The sequence below is a fragment of the Zootoca vivipara genome, chromosome 8, assembly GCF_965207765.1.
Source record: "Zootoca vivipara chromosome 8, rZooViv2.hap1.1, whole genome shotgun sequence".
Lineage (NCBI taxonomy): Eukaryota > Metazoa > Chordata > Lepidosauria > Squamata > Lacertidae > Zootoca > Zootoca vivipara.
The window spans coordinates 50,402,780-50,425,090 of NC_142591.1; the positions used below are offsets into that span (position 1 = coordinate 50,402,780).

The following is a 22,311-nucleotide window of genomic DNA, read 5'->3' on the forward strand; positions in this document are numbered from 1 at the left end:
AATGCTCTTCTTTGTTGCAGTTCTTTTTTAAAAAAATTGCTTTGCTGTGTTTTATTTTTTATTGTGTGTTGGTTTTGTAATTGCTGTGAGCCACCCTAGGAGTTGTTAGGCTGAAGCATGACATAAAATTGTTTACAGTAAATAAATCTACACAATTCCTCTGTATTAAGTACAGCTACCCTTGTTTATATCTGCAGAGACAATATGTAACTTGACAAGTGATACTTAGAAACTTTGTTAAGTGGGAGGGGGGGAATAATGCAGGGTTTCGATTTACCAAGACTAATTACTAACTGCCTTCACTGTAATTACCTTCTTTTTTTTTACAATGGAAGATGGCTAGATGAGTACCAGGATGATGGGAAGACAGAAAGAGAGCTAATTGCCAGAAGTAAGTACTGAAAATAAGATCATTTGTACTATAATTATATCCTAGGTACCAAATTGCTAATTACACTTAAAACTATAGATTCTTCTTGTGAATAAGAATAAGATTGTTTTTGCTTTTCTATTTTAGAAAACAGTAATGCACCAATGGCATATAGAGGTAAGTTACACTCTATATTCATTTCCTGTAGAAACCGTCTTTGCTGCTTGAATTTAAACATCATTTTGGGCTGAAGCAGACACATAAGAAAAAAAGGAGGAACACATGGTTGCGTTTATTCAGGCTTGTCCATCTAGCATTCAATAATGGTTTTATGTTACATGCAAATGCAGCCATTGCCTTTTACAAGTAGCCATTCATGGAAAGCTTCTGCTAACATGGAAAATACAAATTGTCTGATAACAATCTGTAGAAGGGGCATCACAAGTCATTTAGCTGAGTAATGTAAAGGATTTCTCACTGTTTTCCTCATATTTATTGTTCTGTTCTAAAATGAGTCAGAGGTTCCCCTGAGAGCAGATCCAAGGTTTGTTTTGTTTCATCACTGTCATTTAATAATTGGAGACAGCTACTCCAGCATGGGAGTAGAAAAAATGCATTGTGAAGTGACAGCAAAAGCAGTTTCAGGTCAGAGTTCATCAGGGTATTCTCATAGTATCCAGAAATAATGCAGACTTAAGCTATACAGCTACTGTGCACAACCACGTTTTGCAGATCCCTGCCCTGAAGTCCATGTACACCACCAAGTCCCTTGAGCCTCTCCAGACAGTCTGTCAAATTTCTGCCTTTCACCTGCTTCTTGCTGTTGCCCCAGTAACAGTCTCTCTTGCTTGGTCACCAGTTTTTCCTGTTCCTCATGCTCTGTTTCATCATATTATTTCATATCAGAGTGATGGCAGTCCATGCTGGGCTGTTGGTATTACTAGGGATAGAGGGATGTTTCATTCAGTCCATATTTATAAGTAGACTAATTTTCACCTCCTGCACTAATACACCAATTGGAATGCAACTTCTCCAAGTTTTGTAATACAGTTCTCAGCTAAAAATATGTACCAGGATGATTTTTTTAAAGCCTATACTGTATTAGGATAAGAATTTTTTTAGGAAAATGCACATTGAGCTAAAACAAGTACTTAAATGTGTATTTTTAATATAAAATTATATGTAGATCCATATTTAAACAAGAATTTTCATACAGATAAAAGATTCACAGATAAATGCAGAAAAAGGATGCAAGTGATGTTTTATGAATGAACACATGCAAGACTGACATGGACCAATCTGTCCATCCCTACCTATTTTGCTAATTTGATATGGCTTTATTGTTACTTTTAAGGATCTAGCATCATCTAATGGAGTGCCTGCTGCTGCACAGACCAACTTGTGTTTTCTTGTTGATATTCATAGAAATATGGTTGGAGACCTAAAATGGTTGCTGCCTGTACTTCTGATTGCCTAGATTCAACTTGTAAAACACATTGAGCTTTAACAAAAGATTGTCAGCTAGGTGAAATGCAAAGTTGGGTTTTCTATTAGAAATGGAAAGCATTTTGCAAAGAGGTCTTAAAATTTCCTGGCATGAAGTAGGAATGCCATTAAAGAAAAGAAGAGCAGTATCCAGCCTCTTTTTGATTACTTTCCTCATTTACTGTCTTCCCCAGTGCTAATCTGTCACGGACCCTCATTATCACCCCAAGGTGGGTTTGTTGTTCACCCTCTTGCTTTGCCAGATCATGTAATCACTTTTGTTCTGGGAGCTGCACCTCCCTTCATTCTCCTGCTGCTACATTACTAATTAAAAAGATGACAGAGCACCATCAATGTATTAGTAGCAGTTCTGATCTCCCTTATCTATGTCGACAAGTAAATATAAAATGACATGAGAGGAGAAGCAAAGTGTCTGTTACAGCAAAGGGCTGTGAGGGGAGTTAAAACAAGCAGAAATTAATTCAAATGTTTAGGATTTGAGCCTTTGCTGCCACAAGCAGCTATAGAAGCCTCTCATTGTGATTGCCTACGGGAAACCCACCCCACCCCACCCCGTGCCACCCTCTACAGAATATGGTATGACGCCTTATCTGTGCCAGGGGATACCTGCACCAGATCCCAACTGATTGAAGGGATCAATTAGAGCAGGATAGCATGGAATGTGTCTGACTCAGCAGATCTGATTCTTCCATTCTATAATTGCTGATTCTCTCCTTGATGAGGCTTGCTCCTATGACCACCTGCCTAACTGTTAGCTCTTCACTGGTGATAGAGAAGTGTTGTGTATGGTGGAGGGGAATGAGCCAGGACAGCACATACAAAGGAGAAAATGTGGTGTGGGAGTGGGAATTCTAAAAATGGGAAAATGGGGAAGAATCATGGAATTGTGTAAAGTTGACTTGTACCCCAAGTCAAAACAAAAATTTTAAAAATCCTTCCAGTAGCACCTTAGAGACGAACTAAGTTTGTCATAGGTATGAGCTTTCATGTGCATGCACACCTATGACAAACTTAGTTGGTCTCTAAGGTGCTACTGGAAGGATTTTTTCATTTTGTTTTGACTGCGTCAGACCAACACAGCTACCTACCTGTAACTTGTACCCCAAGTGTCATCTAGTCCAACCCACGGCAATAAAGGAATCTCAACTAAAGCATCCATGACAGATGTCCATCCAACTTCATCTTTAAAACCTCCAAGAAAGGAGAGTCCACAACCTTCCAATGGAGTCCATTCCACTGTCGAACAGCTCTTGCTGTCAGAAAGTCCTTCCTGATCAGAACCTCCTTTCTTGTAACTTAAAGCCATTGATTTGGGTCCTAGCCTCCAGAGCAGGAGAAAACAAGCTTCCTCCATCTTCCATGTGACAGCTCTTTAGCTATCTGAAGATGGCTATCATACCTCCTCTCCTCTCAATCTCCTTTTTTAAGGCAAAAAACCCCCAAATCACTGCAGTGAGTGTGTGAGTACTTGACTTCAAAAGTCCTTTCCTTATGTACAGCACTCCTGAAATTCATTTTAGTCACAAAAATAGCAAGAAACCCTTCAGTCTTATAAAATACAATTTTGTTTTGATTGTTTGTTTACCTTTATTCCACAGGTCAGTGGAGAGTGCTGGTAAAGACTGCTCGAGATTCCCCACTGTCACGGGAGTGTAAAAGAACCCTTGTGATTTACGGCTCAAAGGGCAAAAGTGACAATCTTATCCTTTCTTCCCAAAGCTTGGGAGATATGCCCTTTCAACCAGGAGCAACTGATGAATTCCTTGTAAGTTGCAGCTATAGCACAGCACAGAGATTGCAGTGGCATCTTGCTCTAGCCAAAGGATATATTTGGAATCCTATTATGACTGTAGCAAATGCCATCTCTTATTTACAAAGATAGCTTGATTTGTGGTTTAGTTTTTCTCGATATATTTTCCCTGTTCTTTTACAATCTGTAAGCTGGATGTAACCAATATGGAATGCAGCACATACCCAAAGTCAGAAACAATGAGAATCATAGAAGTATCTATTGAAAGACTGTGTTCAGGTAGGTTCTATGCATTTTCAGAAGAAATAAATTGACACTTTACAGAACACAAGCAAATTGGTGACAGCTGGCCCAGTGTTAGGCCATGACATTCCTGGGCAGTTGCTAGGGCCCCACAAGGGTGCCCTGATGTCTGCCCTGGGTCTCTCTTTATTCACATTTTATCAGTGCTAGGTGGCTGGGCTTGTGAGCCATCCTTTTAATTTCCTACAATACCCCATTTACCCCATTTAGGGGCATTTAACTTCCATTGTGTTGTATTGGATTGTAGCTCAGAAGAAGAGCCACTATCTATTTGATTTTGTGTCACAACTGTTCACAGTTAGAGTCTTCTCTCCCATATTAAGCATTTGCAATTGAGCCCCTCCACCTCTACCCCTCTCAGAGTGAATAGGCCACAAGCTTTTGCAAATGCTTTACTTACCCATGCATTGTTCAATGCTACAGCAGAAATAACACGGATAAGATATTATTGGTTACAAAATTCAAAAAGTACCTTCAAACATGGAGTCTGGGCTTGGGAGGTCCAGCCTCATACATGTGCTGAGCTTACATAGGAGGGGGAAGGGCAGGAAACAACCCTTACTTCCCCACTCCTTGGAGGGGATGTGACATAGAACCATAGACTCATAAAATTGTAGAGTTGGAAGGGACCCCAAGGATCCTCTTGTCCAAACCCCTGCAGTGCAGGAATCTTGCTCACAGCCATCACTGGGTGGGCTTGCACCACCAACCTTCTGCTTAACAGCCAGGTGGACTGACCCATTGCACCACACAGTCTTCTCTAGAAATTTACAGCTCTGTTGTCCTTTACTGTTGTACTTTACTGGCAATTATGCACAGTTATGTTTGACTGCATAAAATCTCCCACAAAAGGTTCCTGATTCAATCCTCTGCATTCACATGTAGGACTGGGAGAGACCCCTGTCTGAAATCTGCAATCAGTTAATTTGGACATTTCTGAGCATAATAGACCTATTGACTCAGTATAACACAGCTTCCTGTGTTTCTGTGTCTAGGGATTATTTCTCAGAGTACTTTTGCTATGTTCACTTTTGGTGGCTTCCTTGCCCAATTGCTGAATAGGAACATGAGAAGTTGTTTTATATTGAGTCAAATCTAATTGGTCCATCTAACTCAATATTGTCTACACTGACTGGCATTAGCTCTCCAGGGTTTCAGGCAGGAACTGTTTCCAGACCTACCTGGAGATGTGGGGATTGAACCTGGGACCTTCTGCATGCAAAGCAGATGCTCTTTCATTGAGCTACAGATCTTCCCCAAATACCTGTGCATCTCTTCCCCTGCTGAAGCCTGGCACATTTTTTTCTTATTATTTTTTATTGACTGCTTCACCTATATTAGAAAAGTCCTTCCTTGCATAGCCTCATATTGGGGGCACTGGAGTAGAAAACATTGTCTGGGTTGTTACCTTTGCTGGTAGATTTTCAAACAGTGAAGCAATTTGATTCAAGTCCCACCTGACCTTTATAGCATACTCAGAGTGGAATCTATTACAGCAGGGGTCTGTTGGGGAGAATGCCTTATTTCAATAATATAGCCATAGGCTGTTGGAAAAGCTAGTTTTTCAGACACTTTGTAATTGTTTTGCCCTCAGTCATGGTAGAGCATGAATGTGCAACATTCATTATAGTGGGATCCTACTGTATCTGGTTCCTAAATGACTCGTGATAAGTTGACTAATAGTAGCAATAGTTTGTGTTTCTGTAGCATTCTTTACTAACTAAGCACATACAGTATATTTTAGTAAGCTGCAGAATCAGGGCTGGCATCTGTACCTAGTATCCTTGGGCACCTGCCAGGACCCAGAACTTTGAGCATCACCAGGCAGCTGGATCAGTCATTGAATTGTAGAGTTGGAAGGAACCCCAAAGGTCATCTAGTTCATAATTTATCTCCATATTACATATTGGGAGGAGAGGCATGAGAGGTAAAGGCTTGCCTATCCTGACCCCTTTCTCAATTGTGTTCCAAGTTGAGCTAAGAATGTGGAACTTCATAGCTCAGGGCTCATGCTCTTCAGTGGTGTGCTACATTACTTTGCCAAAGAACAGCAGGAGAACATGACAACATTTTATTCTTTGTGCTTATTTGCATAAAAACTTTGCAAATCCAGTAATGCTGGCCAACGTTCTTTGTGCACAAATTTGTTTTTGTTTCTTTTTAAAATAGATGGTCACACACATGGGAATGTGACCTTCCTGATTTTTTTCCTCTGCCCCACCCCTTCCCATGCTGACACAGCTCCATGAGAACAATTGCAATCGCTGAATAAGCAAACAAGCTTTCTGCATGTTAATCTCATATGCAATACAGAAATTTTGCCCCCTCCTCTATCTCCCCTCCTCCCTAAATATTTTTTTTCCTAGAGCTACCCCTGGCTGTGCAGCTCAAGTATCTGACAGCTCAGTCTGAAATTTAAGAGCAATAGCTGAGGCATGAAAATCTTGAGATGCCATTCTATTCCAAAACCATTTAAGCAACATCAAGGCTTGGTTGCCCTCTTTATACCTTATTGCTGAGGCTGTTTGAATGATCATAGGCTTTTGTTGCGTGAGTTCACCCATTCCCATTTGTGGCAGCACAACTGGTTGCCATGGGAATGGCTGTGTGATGTTGCAATTAACAGAAGACTGCAAATTCAGCAAAGCAATATGCAGGAGCAGAAGAACAACAAAGATCTGGATTCAGTACGATAGCACTTAGTGAGGATTCACATACAAATAATATAGTAGTGTTTATACAGAGTCAGCTTCTGAAAAACGGCAGGCCTCATTTTGATCCAAAATTTTGATTTCTAATTATTCCCATTAATATGTGGGTGTTAATTTGCTTAAGTTTGAACATATATTTGGCACCAATCCAGCAGCTTAAGTGCTCATAGGAACCTTGAAGATCTCCACATGAACATGAAGCTTTCACCTATTTTCATCTATGAATATGACAGTTCTCCACTTTGTGCAATGAGGTTTTGTATTTGCTGATATGAAGTGTTCCCTGACAGTGAAGAACAACGCTATATTTCTAGAAAAAGAGGTGCTGAGACTTACCTTGAATGTTTCCCTTGTTCTCTTACAATGGCAATGGCGCCCACATGAGAGGTGCCAGAACTGAGTTCCAGTGAGTTCTAGCTGAAAAAAGCATAGTTTTATGGTGAGAGTGGTAGATTTGTACTGGGGAGATGCAGTTTTAAATCTCAACTCAGTGATGACACTCACTGGATGCCTGTTACACCAGTCACTATCTTTCAGTAAACCCTTTCTATCAGGGAAAGTTAGAGCTGGACCAAAAAGAAGGCTGATCACCGAAGAATTGATGCTTTTGAATTATGGTGCTGGAGGAGACCCTTGAGAGTCCCATGGGCTGCAAGAAGATCAAACCTATCCATTCTGAAGGAAATCAGCCCTGAGTGCTCACTGAAATGACAGATCATGAAGCTGAGGTTCCAATACTATGGCAACCTCACAAGAAGAGAAGACTCCCTGGAAAAGACCCTGATGTTGGGAAAGGTGGAGGGCACAAAGAGAAGGGGTCAACAGAGGATGAGATGGTTAGACAGTGTTCTCGAAGCTACGAACATGAGCTTGACCAAACTGCGGGAGATAGTGGAAGACAGGAGTGCCTGGCGTGCTCTGGTCCATGGGGTCATGAAGAGTTGGACATGACTAAACGGCTAAACAACAACAAGCAGAGGTGCTGTGTGAGGGGGGGAAATAGTGCAGGGGAATAGCCATGTATGCAATGCTGCACTACCTGGAGGGAAGAGCAAGCAAGGTATAAATGCAATACTCCAAAATACTTGGAGATGGAGATGGTTCCTATGGGAATGTGGTTAGTAGGAATGGGGTGAAATGGGGGGAACTTGTGCATATTGCAAGGTAGCCAAAGATGTCAACTTGGTTCAGGAAAAGAACACCCCAGCTATGGAAATATAAAGCTATAAGATTTCAAGACACCATTCTGTGTTTTCCGTGTCACTTAGGATCCTGCTTTTTTTCAGTGAGAGATGCAACCCTGCCTTTTCCACCCACAGTGACCTTTTCTAGCACACTGGCTTTCAAGTGCCGTTATTTCAGGGGGGGGGGGGGACAGAAGCAATTCCAGACAGCGGCTCATTATGTAACCAGTGCTTATGAGGACTGTTTCCATATTAATGTGACACACAGCAGTCATGAAGGTGTCCCGGAACAGTTTTATTAGTAAATGCAAACATTCTGGTTTCATGGATACTTCTTTATAATGCATGCTGCCAATCCTAGGCACAGTTGCTGAAAAGTAACCTCCCTTGAATTTACTGGGAATGTATGCTCAGGCTGTAAAGCTGAGCTAAATGGAGGTGATGCTGTTCGCTATGCTCAAGATGTAAACATGAAGCCTCCTCAGGTTAATGGATTAGTCAACATAATTATGACAACCAGCCTGGAGACTTGTTCAGAGGAAGAGGGCAGTTAGAACATGATGAGGATTTGTTGTCTGGCACAACTACAAACAGAGCTCATGTGGAGCACTGGAAAATTGGATCGAACTGTGATCAGTTCAAAGAGATCATGTTAGAGGGTGTTTTTTTTAAAAAAAAACACTATTTGCTCAGTTAATTTGGGGCGAATGGGAATCAAAGGGATAAAAAAGAGTTTATTAGGATCTCAAGAGCAGATCAAATAACAGGCTGATAGAGAAACGGAAACATACAACTTTATCCTCAGGAGCCAAGTAAATCAAAACAACAAAACAACCAAGTGCAGCTACTTTTAACTGACTTAAAGACACCCAAGTGGAAGAACAGAGTGGAGAGAAAGTAATTGTGGACTAATATTTTTTGTGGCGTGGGGGGGGATGTAAAAGGAGATGATTGCATCATAGACTCAGAAGGTGCTGCTGAATGCTAGCCACAGACCCACTTCCTCACATCTGGCCACAACAAAGATCAGGTGAACTACAGAATAGGTGTTCATAGAAGAGGTGGTAGCTGCAATTGTTTCTAATAATGTATCTGCCAGCTTATTTAGGTTAAATGGAACAAAAATATGTTAGATTTAGATTTGCTGGCCTGGAATACAATTGGAGATCAGAGTTCCTACTCTACTCATTCGTACTCTATGCCTTGAAAGACTGAAAAATAATCCACCTTTCACCACCCTTTATCCATCCTGACCATATATGCAAAATAGCTGATGTGGCATTAGGAATGACCAATCCACATGGTGTGTAATTTAGATGCACTCCCAATTTCATAAAATCTGCCATCTAAGTTGGGGCTGTTTGAGCTTTAGTTCATATAGCAATTTTTGATGATGCAACAGCCAGTCAAACTAATCAGATGGATTGCTATCAAACTATCAGTAGGAGCCAGAGAAAAATGACTGACATCATGATAGTCTTGCAAATTCATGGATTATCTATGGCTTCCTGACAGCCAAGCCCCAAGTGCAAATTTTTGTCTGGTAGTCAGGCAGGAAAGTTTGCATGAGGCATATCCCAGCAAACCTGAGAAAACCTTGGGATTGTTGCCTAGGTTCAGGAGGGCAAATTAGGGATTCTTATTCATTGGAAATCTTATTGGGAGACCATTTTCCAGCTAATAGAAAGTAGGAAAGAAACCTGGTAGTTCAATGAAAGTCTGGCGAAATGTTCTTAGTAGTATATAATAAACCAACATGATGGCAAATCGTTATTATACTATTATGGGATCATTTTAAGGTGCTTTTTGCAATGAATTTTCCTTCTTGTTTTATATCCATTGCATATGTCATTTGAATTTCTGTGTTTTAGCAACAGGCCTGGGTAACCAGTGTAACAGGGGAACTAGGAAGGCATTTACTGTACTGTGTTATACCACAGTCCTTAAAAACATTGGTATCATCCCAATGGGACCCAGGTGGCGCTGTGGGTTAAACCACTGAGCCTAGGGCTTGCTGATCAGAAGGTCGGCAGTTCGAATCCCTGTGACAGGGTGAGCTCCTGTTGCTCGGTCCCAGCTCCTGGCAACTTAGCAGTTCGAAAGCACGTCAAAGTGCAAGTAGATAAATAGGTACCGCTACAGCGGGAAGGTAAACAGCGTTTCCATGTGCTGCTCTGGTTCGCCAGAAGCAGCTTTGTCATGCTGGCCACATGACCTGGAAGCTGTACGCCGGCTCCCTCGGCCAATAACGCGAGATGAGCGCTGCAATCCCAGAGTCGGTCACAACTGGACCTAATGGTCAGGGGTCCCTTTACCTTTACCTATCATCCCAATATGAGGCCCAAGACATTTTGTGAGATAATCAGTCCTATTCCTTAGTTGTGGGACTGTGTTCAGACTAAAGGACTTCAAGGATTCTTCCCACTGCCAGTAAGATTGGGGTCTGGGGATGACAGAAGGACTGCCTGAGTGATCAAACTTGGCAGACAGGTTCAGCTTTATTATGCAAAACAGTTCATCAAGTGCAAGCAATTTGCTTCCATAGGAGCTAATGGTTGGAGAATTGTTGGGGGCACATCTTCCTCAGGCAGCACCTCCTTCTCTGTGGGGAATGGTGTCATCAGGTGCAGATGGTAACAGAGACTGCAACTGACAGAGCTGCACAGAAGGCTGAGTCACTCTGGAAAAATCCTATGGAGTTAGTTGCCACCCTAGAAACTTAAGGGGGGAGCAGCATCTGTTGGAGTGTTAATGCTATCAACCTCCACCTTATGCTCAACTTGCCTAGTTGTAAATAAATGCTAACATTGCAAAATGCAATAAACTTCCTGCTTCCCCTTTAAATCCCTGATATCTTTAAATCCCTGATATCAGAGTGAAGTCTCACTCTGATCTCTCTCCAAATCTCCGCTCATCAGTAGATGAGAGAAAATTTAATCCTACTTCCTAGGCTAGGAAGTCCTGTTTCCTGCTGGGAGGAGGGCAGGGCAGCCAATGCAGAATTAAACCCTGTTCTGCCACCCATCCACTGGTGGACATGGTTAGGGGGAAGTGGACTGGCTTTCCAAATTGGACCCCTTGGCAGCACAAGATTGGCCTGCAGGCCAGAGGTTCCCTATTCCTTCTATAAACAAAACAATAGCTCAATAAAGGCTAGGCCTAGTCTAACTAGAGTGTAAGCTTTGTGCAGGCAAATCAGGATGGATGTGCAGCGGCTTAGCTTCATGCTCCATCACCGGGGGCGGAGAGCGTGTGCTGCCCCCAGTTACGTTGGGCGCATTCTGGGGTGGAGTGCGCCGTGTGCAGTGATGTGGCGCGCGTTCTGGGGTGTGCCGCATGCAGGGGCAGGGCACACGTTTGGGGGGCAGGGCAGGCAGTGGTGATGGCACCCCTGGGATCGCGTCGCTCGGGGCGCACCGCCCCCACCACCCCTATCTTCCTACGCCCCTGTGGATGTGGAATACACAGGCCAACCTGAAGAACATTGAATGATCTGCTTCAGTGAAATGCATGGCAAGATTTCCTGCCACAAGGCATTCACTGCTTTTCTAAAGAGTATGAATATGCAGTCATTGACTAACTCATTTAAATGCCCCGTGGTTACAACACATGCATCTTGCATGTACATCTTCTATAGGTATGTGCAGAGGGTCTTTTCAGTTTTAAGAGGAAACATTCCAATGTGTGATTCCCTTACTGTGAACTGAAGCACTGTACTCTAGCAGAGTTACATGGACTCAGCTACACAGTGACAAAGAAAACATTTGAAGTGTGTTGTAAAGTTCAATATTCAAGTGTGGCATTAGATGGCATTGGTGAGCTATGCTAAATTCAATATATATTTCAAAACTTTTTTTTTAAAAAAAAAAGCATTTTCACAGCTTTTTAAAAATGTGTGTAGATTCCACCACTGTATGACTCTGGTATATAGGTAAGTGAAAAAATATATGGATGAACAGATAAAGGGATGGTGCTGCAAAAAGGGAGTGGTTCCTTCTGCCTTGTCCATGCTGATACAAGGGAGGATGAAAGTAATTGGGAATGATTTTTCCTTATTTTTATCTGTATTCTCATCTTGGCATTATTCACCATCAATTCTTTCTCTGCCTACATAAGTTGAAAAAATCCAGGGAGGAGGTGAGCAGCGAAAGACATTACATTGATTTTCTTGACATTTTAACTATCGGCAGCAGTAGCAACAAAAATGACCTTCACAATTGAAGTAGCAAGGTGATGACAGAACCTTCAGTTCCAGCATCCAATCCATCAATAACACAGGAAGACTGTAACGTCCACTATGAGTAACAAATATTGATTAAATAATATATATATAAAAGTAAAACTAAAAAAAAAAAATCAGATTGAGTTTAATATACTAAAAAACCACAACCACCAAGTTTAACATTGTCCTAAAAATGCAATGAGCAAATATAGCCTTAGTCTTCACATACTTCATGATTAGGCACAAAACCTAACACTGGGGAAAGGAAATGCTATCTACCATGCATTGAAACACCTAAGGCACCATGGTGTGAGGGACTGCAATTCCTGCATTGCAGAGAGTTGGACTAGATGGCCTTTTGGGTCTCTTCCAACTCTACAGTTCTATGATTCCATGGTACTGGTGGTCAGGGAAAGCCTGGGTAAACAAACATGTATTTAATTGTTGGCAGAAAAAGCCCCATAATTGGTGCCTGCCTGATCTCAGTGGGGAAAGCGTTCCATAAGTGGTTGGCTTCATATGCCTTCAGACCATACCGTGCTTTCAAAATAGGGAGGCATCTTCTTCAGCTTGTACAAATCTATATTAATTGTGTCCTCCCTTCTCCTGCTCAGGTAACCTGCTCTTCCATTTTTCTTCACTGCAGATTGAATCTGGTGATGTTGGAGATGTGTATAAGATTCGGCTCAGCTGTGATGATTTGTCAGACTTTGAGGGTTGGCATTTGAAGTCTTTTCAGATGGAAGAGCTGCACACTAATCAAGAAGTGAACTTTGACTGTAGCTGCTGGTTTTCTCTTAGCCGAGAACACCAAGAGCTGGTGAAAGAATTCCCTGCAGTGACTGAGAACCAGAAGCCTTTACCAGGTAAAAATAGCAGAGAAGACAGGAACACGGTGAACTAACAATTGAAAGAAATCAGTGCAGCAAAACTAAGTATTTTGTTAAATTTCTCAGTGCTTGAAAATTACTGTGGATCTGAAGCAATGCTTCACAAGTACTCAAATTCCTCTTAATTTAATGAGAAACTGCCTGGCCATTGTTATATTCTATGCACAACTTTGTGTGCAAACCAGAGAGTTAGTATTATACTGGCAAAAGATAAAGCACATAATTGGGAGTAATGGAAAGTCATTTTTGTAAGATGGAGCACTGGATTCTTTCACTTACATGAACTTGAATGGCTGAAGTGATTATTAGGAATGATTTCCTTGTGTAATAATAGTTTTTAAAAAGGATTGCTTTATTTCTCAGAATGCTACCTACATTTCCAAGTGCAAACACAAGTAAAATGTATGGGCTGTAATTAAGTTACGTGCAATTATAAATAGAAATGTTGTGAAGACTTATATTTCCTGGTTTGGGAGCAAGCCTCAGAATTTGACTCTTGCTTATGTTTAAAATATGAATACAGCTTTAACTTATTCTCCCTCTAAGACCCTCAAACCCCTCACCCACTTCTTCTATCACCTATGCAAAAAACAAAACAAAACTGTTTTCCTTTTCCCTAGCAGTCTGATATATTGGGCTGTGGGACATAGTTGTGGCCTGAGGGGGCAGGAGAGTGGATCTTATTTAAGCTCTGGCTATGCCTCTTTTCTCCTTTGTTGGTGGCACTTCTCCACACCCCATGTTCATAGTCTGACTTGTTAGTCACTTTTTAGCGCTGAGTTGGAATTTGGCACTGGTGGGTCAGTTTTCTCACCTACTCCACATTGTGTCACTGGCATGGGGGCATTTAGTTCAGGTTCACTGGTTAAATAGGCTGGTTTTGTCACTTTGGCTTTTCCTTCCTGGAACAGTTAAGTTCAGCTAGCTGTCCCCTTAAGCACTGGCGGAGGAAGAGAAGTTTGGGAGGAGTGCAGCAGCGCAATCCCAGTAAGGTGCCATCGCGCCAGCCCCGCCCCACTTGCTCTCTGCCCCCTGGTGCCGGAGCATGAAGCTCTGCCACTGCCCTTAAGAACCTTAAGCCTTTATGCGTCTATACCTCAACCTACTTTTGTGCCTGATCCAATCCATGCCATACCATATTGGCCTTATATAATCATGATTGCTATATATTCTAGTGAAAAAGGCAGTAGATATATAATTGATATCTACAGTGGTACCTCGGTTTGTGACCGCAGTCCGTTCCGCGGAGGCAGTCGCTCGCCAAAGGCACGCTTCTGTGCGTGCGCGAAGTACCGATAGAGCACTTCTGCACATACACACGCTGCACAGATCGCATCTGCGCATCCAACACTGCGGAACCCGGATGTAAATACTTCTGGGTCCGCGGCAGTCGCTCGCCGAAGTGGTCGCAAACAGAGGTAGGTGTCAACCGAGGTTTGACTGTACTTTATTGGGATATTTTACTTTGTTGTGGCAGGTGGCAGCACTGAAATACAATGTCTCTCTCTGTATGTAATTTTGTAGTTTTGAAGCAATAGTGTATTATTGAATGCTGTTCTCCTATTGTTCCTTTTTCTCAGTGCATAAATATATTGTTTCTGTACACACTGGAGATTTATGGGGAGCAGAAACCTTTGCAAACCTTTACGTAATACTTTATGGCGACAGAGGTGACACAGGTATCAGGAAACTGCAACGCTCTTTCACTGCAGGAGAACAGTTTACAAGGAATAAGGTAACATAGCAAGAAACAATAACACCCAAACCCTCATTTAATGCAATGAAATGGAGAAGGTACAAAAAACCTGATTACAAAGTGGTTTGTAAATATTATGAACCTCATTGTTTACATGTAACTACGCTGTTTCCAGTTTCATTTTATTCTCCCATACATTTTTTTTTCAAATGTAACAGTATATCACAGTTACATAAGGTATTGTATAAAGGTGTGGCAGTAACAGTTATCACTTTGCTACATAGTGGTAGCAAGTAGATTTGTTGCTTTAAGAAAGAATAGCTACTGAGAGATGAGAAGTCTCAGTTCTTTCCCCCTCCTTTATTATAATTGGATCGGATGAACATTCTAAAAGTGGTATTGCATAGCAATTGTGTGTCCCAGCCAGCGAGGGACTCTTCTTTTAAAAAAAATAGTCAGCTGAAGCTGAAGTATCCAAAAATAGTGCTGCAGGAGAAGAAAGACTTACTCTCTCTGGAACTTTTAATTTTAACTGTCCTGAATTGAAACACAGAGGAGCCAAGGACACACGCGCACACACACACACACACACACCACTCATCAGTTCTAGTCAGCAAGGCCAGTGGCCAGAGATGTTGGAAGTTGCAGCCCAGCAAGATCTGGAAGGGACCATGTTGTGGATGGGGAATTTCCTGAGTATGAGAAACATGATGGAGTTTAATGTAATTATTAAATGGTATTCACTAAGTAGTCAATGTGCTTCAGTCTGGAAAATAACTTGAAGTGGTTAAAGATTCAATAGTCAGGCATGACATCCAGATCTTGTTCTATATACAAATTCCACACACACACCCCAAACTGTTATATCTAGACTTGATTACTTAATATTTGTAAATTAAAAAGTAACTCTTCTTCAGGTGGATTCCTTCTTAGTGGAGGCCGTTGCCTTGAGCCATTTGAAAAAGGTAGTTATAGGACATGATGGAGAAGGATATGGAGCTGGAATATACTTGAAGATGGTAACAGTTAAGAAGTCTGAGAACTCAGATAAAGAATGGGTCTTCCCATGTTGGAATTGGCTGGATACTCACCTGGGAATCTGTGACACTGTGTGTGAGATTGAAACAATAGGTAGGTTGTTCTATAAGTTCCTTCTGTCTTCACCAATAGCACCAGGTAATTATATATACCATGTTTCAGTTTGACAGCTGACAATTGCTTTTTGCCAGTGATTTGTAGCTATTCTTATTATCATTTTAAAGAACTGAAACAGCAGAGTTTATTTCTTCAATAAAGGTAAAGGGACCCCTGACCATTAGGTCCAGACGTGACCGACTCTGGGATTGCGCACTCATCTCGCATTATTGGCTGAGGGAGCTGGCGTATAGCTTCCAGGTCATGTGGCCAGCATGACAAAGCCGCTTCTGGCAAACCAGAACAGCACATGGAAATGCCGTTTACCTTCCCGCTGTAGCGGTTCCTATTTATCTACTTGCAATTTTTATGTGCTTTCGAACTGCTAGGTTGGCAGGAGCTGGGACCAAGCAATGGGAGCTCACCCCTTCACAGGGATTCGAACCGCCGACCTTCTGATCAGCAAGCCCTAGGCTCAGTGGTTTAACCACAGTGCCACCTGGGTCCCATTTCTTCAATAGCACTTCCTATAACAATGAGTGCTGCAGAAAATTTAGGGATGCCCCAAAGCATACGGTATATTCATTTCACTTGGAACACTTTGGGGTCTGCTATTACACAGGGCAAACAGAGAGGATAGTCCAAAAACACACTGGATCTTCTGGAATGGCTGCACATTGAAGAGGAAGATCAATTGTTAGACAAGCTATTTTTTGCCCACCAGTCAGAACTGTGTTTGAAAACCACTGTATTTGATAGCTGGCACAGAAAAGCATTTTTTTTATTGCACCATCCAATAGCTGCCATGCAATGGTATTTTGTTTTTTAGCAGAAATTATTTTAAATATTCAATACAGTGAAATTTAATAGCTAACAGTTTTGGTAGACAAAATGCATTAGTAACTAGTATTTGGCAGTTTGCAGCTTGTGGGCTTTTGAATCTGGAACCATACAAATTCATCTATATGGGATTTATTAGTTGCCCAGTTATAATGATGATTTCTCAAGATGACCAAATAAAAAATAAGCATTTGTACTTTTAAGGGGAAAGGTTACATGCAAAATCTGACCTCTTCCTTGGGCAAGGTAAGAGCTTTTGTTAAGTGGCTGCTCGCCTTGCCTCCTTGAACAGAATGACATCAAAGGGGAGCCCAGTCTGGCTCCATGCTTTGCCCTCCCTGCCAAAAAGAAAGCTTACATTCAACTAAAGATGGGACTACAGAGTCAAAGGTGTCTCATTAACAAATTAAGTGGGTGACATTTGATCCACAGCTACACGCCTGAGCCAAGAAAAGTATCACCTGTTGAATTCCTGCCTTGTGCAACTGTTAAAGTCACAGGAACCCTCCTGCGAGGAACAACAAAAATACATTAATAGATATTATTATTGCAGGGTTAATGGAGCAAATATAGCAGAGAGAAACCAAATATTCAACCCTGCTGTGCTAGGATCTTGAGCAGATTAGGCTTTATTATATGTTCACTTGTCACTATCACACAGCATGTTCCTATTTATGGCCTGATTGCAAGAGTATTTTGTTGAAGCCATTTGTTATCTCCACCTGTCATTGTTTCTCACACTAAAAAGTATTTGTGGATGATATAGTGGAACTTGCAGAGCATTGGTGTTTTCTATGAGAACGATTAATTAAGACTCTGAAGGATGCTGTCTGTTCCTTAATAATTAACTTCAGAATGGGCAGTGAAACACAAATGTTATTATTAGTTTAAAAGGACTCTATATCTGTGATTTAAAATTATGAGGGAAAACATTATATAGTATTAAATTATTAAAGAGCAACTCTATAGGTGCAATAGGGATGCGGGTGGCGCTGTGGGTTAAACCACAGAGCCTAGGGCTTGCCGATCAGAAGGTCGGCGGTTTGAATCCCCGCGACAGGGTGAGTGCCCATTGCTCAGTCCCAGCTCCTGCCCACCTAGCAGTTCAAAAGCACATCAAAGTGCAAGTAGATAAATAGGTACCACTCCAAGCGGGAAGGTAAACGGCGTTTCTGTGTGCTGCTCTGGTTCACCAGAAGCAGCTTTGTCATGCTGGCCACATGACCTGGAAGCTGTACAGCGGCTCCCTTAGCCAATAACGCAAGATGAGTGTCGCAACCCCAGAGTCGGTCGCGACTGGACCTAATGGTCAGGGGTCCCTTTACCTTTACCTATAAGTGCAATACTACTGTTGTCATGGTTGTAGCAAAGCAATATAGCACTGGAGAAAATTTAGCCAATCTTAAGTACATTTAAGTAGGGTTGTTGAGCTTTTTGGAGGGGGCAGAGTTGTTGAAGTTTTAAAAGTTAAATACATATATAAATTCTCCAATTGAAATATGTAGAACTTAAAGTGAGTGATCACGCCTTTTGTTTACCACCCAAACTGGATCCATTTATATATGATTACTGATTTTGTCATTACTCCCTTTTAAGGTAAAAGACTGATCTATTGCGCAAAAGATCCTCAAATCAACAAAAAGTCCTCTGGTTTATGGATAATGGATATCATTGGGTCTGATATGAACACTGAAACTGAACCTGTAAACCTGACTTTCATTTTCTACGGAGACCAAGACTGCAAAAAGCTGTCACATCAGTTTTCAGGAATGGCAACAGAAATCAAAGTAATCAAGTATTCCTTTCCTTTCCTTTTTTTACAAGAAACAAAAATACAAAGGCTAAAGACATTGCTTAGAGTAGATGATTTGGGGGCTATACCATGTGTACACGTGTGTGTCATTTTAAAGCTGTGAGATGACCCAAGGACCAATGAACTCATTCTATGTATTACTACTACAACAACAACAACAATTTATTACCCACTGTTTACCCTTATGTCCCAGAGCAGGCTGCAGTAATTGAAACACAATATTTATATTAAAATACAATATTATACAATATCAAAAGCATTTTAAAGCAACTTAAAATTAAAAACAATAAGGTGGGTCCTAAAAAATATACATCTCAAGTATCAAAAGCATATGTACTGAAGATGCCAGTTTTCCAACTTAGGGGCTGCTACTGAGAATGCCACCTCTTGGGCCACAACTCTCCCTTCCCACCTTCTGCAAACAGTAGAACAACCAAGAGGGCACCCTTCACTGATCTTAGCACCTGAGGGTAGCCTCTAGGGGACGGTCTTTCAGGTACTTGGAACCTGACTTGTTTAGGGCTTTAAACAATAGCATGAGCGCCTTGAATTGGGTCCAGAAAAAAACTGGCAACTGTCGAATCTTGAAACAATTCCTTTAATAATAATAATAATAATAATAATAATAATAATAATAATAATAATAATAATTTATTATTTATACCCCGCCCATCTGGCCGGGTCTCCCCAGCCACTCTGGGCGGCTTCTAACAGAAGAATAAAACACAAAAATCTATTAAACATTAAAAGCCTCCCTGAACAGGGCTGCCTTCAGATGTCTTCTAAAAGTCTGGTAGTTGTTTTCCTTTTTGACATCTGTTGGCAGGGCGTTCCACAGGGCAGGCGCCACCACCTTTTGGGGGACATGCCCATCCAACTGCTACCATGATCTCAGCAATTTTGCAGGGGCAGTAATGTGCCACTGGAAGAAACTATGACACATTTTAAGTGAAACTATACTTGCTTTTCACAACCTGGGACACATTTGCACACATGCCAAGCACTGGTGAATTGTCAATATGTGTCCTCAGCTTTTTCTTTAGTGAACTTCCCTCCAGGTTTGAAAGGGCCTTGGAAAGCCTTAGCTGGCAGCAAGTGGTAGCAGCAGCAATTCAAGCAGCTGGATCTAGTGTCCCTACTAATTTCTCACAGCACCTCAGAATGATGCCCTGTTGGGAGCATCATGGGAAAGTTAAATGGTGGTTAGTAGACCTAGCTATCTGATGGTTTCTGGCTAGGACACGGGTGTCAAACACAAGGCCCGGGGGCCTAATCCGGCCCGCCAGACCTCGTCATGTGGCCCGCATAGCCGCCGCCGACAATAGCCGCTGACAGTAGTTCTGGAGCCTGCGATTGGCCAAGGGTCAAAACCGGGGGCGGGGCTGCAGGCGGAGGCCAGGGCGCTGGAGCCGCCCTGACGGCCTTGGCCAGGGAATTTCAATTTTGAATGAGGCTGAGGGAGGCGGTGACACAGCGGCCAGACGGGGAAGTGAGATGCAGGAGGAGGAGGAGGAAGCCCGCCGAGGAGGTAGGAAAGCCCTACAGGCGCCGCCGGCAAAGTTGTTGCCGGGACGGAGCAGCGCTGGAATTTTTTTTGGCGGGCTTTGCTGTTGTCTCCGAGAGCGAGTGAGGCAGCACTGGGGAGCCGCCGCCCGCCGCTTCCCTTCCTCTCCTCAGCTGCATCCGGGAGTTGGGCGAGCGAGCGGGCGAAAGGGACGCGGAGTGAGCCTGAGGGGGAAGTAGGCGAAGCGCAACAGTCGCTCTCTTGATGGAGCCGGGTTTCTCTTCCCTCTTCCCCCGTTTTCTCCTCCTAGACACTCGGGAGGGTGCCTGGCTTTTGCTCCGTCCCCCACCCCCGAGCCGCCCTTTGGCTTCTCAGTTCCGGCGGAGCTGCTCCCCAGGGGGCGGCTGGGAGGGAGGCGGCGGCGGCACGGGTTCCTGCTCTTCCCGCTCTGCCGCCGCCTCCTCTCAGCCCCTCGTGATGTAGGGCTCCAGATGGAGTCGCCTCGCAGTTTGAGTAGGTGGGAGGGGATTTGGGGGGGGGAGGTTTTCAAGCCTCCTCTGCCTGCAGTCCCGGTAGGGAGAGGCGGCGGCGAAGACGACAACAGTGTGGGTGGGGGGGGGGAAGAGCAGCTCTGAGGCGAAGATGCACGTCCGCTGGGGCTGCCGCCGCCTTCCTCCTCGGGAAATCCGCTGCCCTCCCTCAGCACGAGGGGAAGGGACTCTGGTGCTGAGGAGGGAGGATGCAAAAGCAAAGCAGGGAGTTGGCGCTGCACCGCATGTTCCTGCCCCTCTCCAAAGCATGGGGTGGGTTGCAGCGTGTGGCATCCTGCCTAGCGGGGTTTGGGTGTGCACAGGGCGGGAGAGGGAAGCCCTCTTTCCATCTGCAGGTTTTTAATACCAGCAGTGGCTTTCTCCTTCCTGCCGAAGGTTTAGTTGAGCCCCCCCCCCCCCGGAAGCCGTCGATCCCCACCTTTTGTTCAAATTTCCCTCTTTTACATCCCCTCCCACACACGCGCCATGACGCAGGAATGTGATCCGCGTGGGGGTGGGAATGAGCTTACATTATTACAAAAAACAGTAATAATTGAATGCAGTGACAATAATTTATGATATTAAAGAGTGGACACATAGTCCTACAGACACAACCGGCCCTTTGAGGGTGACCAAACTGCTGATGCGGCCCTCGATGAATTTGAGTTTGACACCCCTGGGCTAGGACAATGATGGGCCCATTGAGATAGCAGTTGCTCAGGTATGTTGGGGGCTGACATTGACCCTGCTGATCTCGGCTACTTTGCTTACTGTTCACCCTGGAAAGATGTTTCCTCCATAAAAGTCTGATAGGAATGAAAATAGTACTTGAATCCTTGCTAATATCAGTGCAGCTAGATTGCCTCTCATAAAAACAGCACAGCAAAGTGCTGCATTTACAGGGGTCTGAATAGTAGATTATAAATTAAAGGACCGATAGCTTTTAATTTTCCTGGTGTTAAGTTAAAATGAAAACATTGTTTAGAATCCCACAAACGATTATGAAAGCAAAGATGAAGTTTTCTCTCCCACATATTATATGTATATACAGCAGGGAATTGCTCTTGAGTTCCTTATTCATGTGCATGTGTGATACCAGTATTTATTTGCAAATATGTGCTTGTTGAAATTATGCTGTATATTTTTCAGCAGAATGTAAAAACATCTTAGGAGGTGTAAAAAAATGTGATGCACGAAGGGACTCTCAGTTTTCTATTGTTTATCTAATTTAGATGAAAATCTCATCCTCTGTTCACAACAGTCCATGTGAATAATAATGTTATAGATTTGGGGGGACCCACCTAAACCCTAGAAATTAAAAAATGGTAGGATTTTGATTATTTTGGAGTATTGTAGGGAAGATTGTAGGCCACTGGAAAAATACAGGCAAAGCTTCCTTTCAAAGCCAGGACCTCCTTCACCTGGGGTAGAGGCATTAACATGACAAAAGGTATTGATGGCCTGACTGAAAAGGAATTATTGGGCCTGGACAGACAGAGGTTGCCAAGGTGATGGGGTGTGTGTTTGAGGTGACAGGAAAAGAGTGTTTTTAGCAAGTTTTGCTGGGAAGAAGGGAGAGAATGAAACAGAGATCCATCTTGGGTAGGCTGAGTGAAGGCTGGCTGAAGAGATCCATTTGACTCTAGGGCTGTACTACTGTGGGGGACAAGGCCATCTTGAAATGACCATGCTGTAAGATCTGCACTCCCTCTGTGCAGCCTGAAGGTTTAAATAGGTGAACAAACCATATTTCTTGAAGCTACGACAGTCTCTGCCATGTCTCAGTTCTCCAAAGAAACTGACACCCTGTGAGTGCCTGGAACCCCCTGGAATCTTTCCACCACTCAGCAGAGAGTGA

At 42.9% G+C, this 22,311-nt stretch overlaps 1 protein-coding gene across 4 annotated transcripts in view; it reads left to right on the top strand.

The window, feature by feature from the left end:
- RP1 (RP1 axonemal microtubule associated) overlaps nt 1–22,311 on the top strand; it is a 192,610-nt gene that overhangs the window by 111,424 nt on the left and 58,875 nt on the right. For 3 of the 4 annotated variants that reach the window (XM_035125531.3, XM_035125532.3, XM_035125528.3), the window contains 8 exons: nt 336–391; nt 518–547; nt 2,050–2,085; nt 3,475–3,641; nt 12,693–12,912; nt 14,517–14,671; nt 15,550–15,763; nt 18,203–18,393. In XM_035125531.3, the coding sequence (XP_034981422.3) occupies nt 336–391; nt 518–547; nt 2,050–2,085; nt 3,475–3,641; nt 12,693–12,912; nt 14,517–14,671; nt 15,550–15,763; nt 18,203–18,393 (1,069 nt within the window). The remainder of the gene's footprint in view (nt 1–335; nt 392–517; nt 548–2,049; nt 2,086–3,474; nt 3,642–12,692; nt 12,913–14,516; nt 14,672–15,549; nt 15,764–18,202; nt 18,394–22,311) is intronic. The other variant, XM_060277835.2, reaches the window with a different exon arrangement.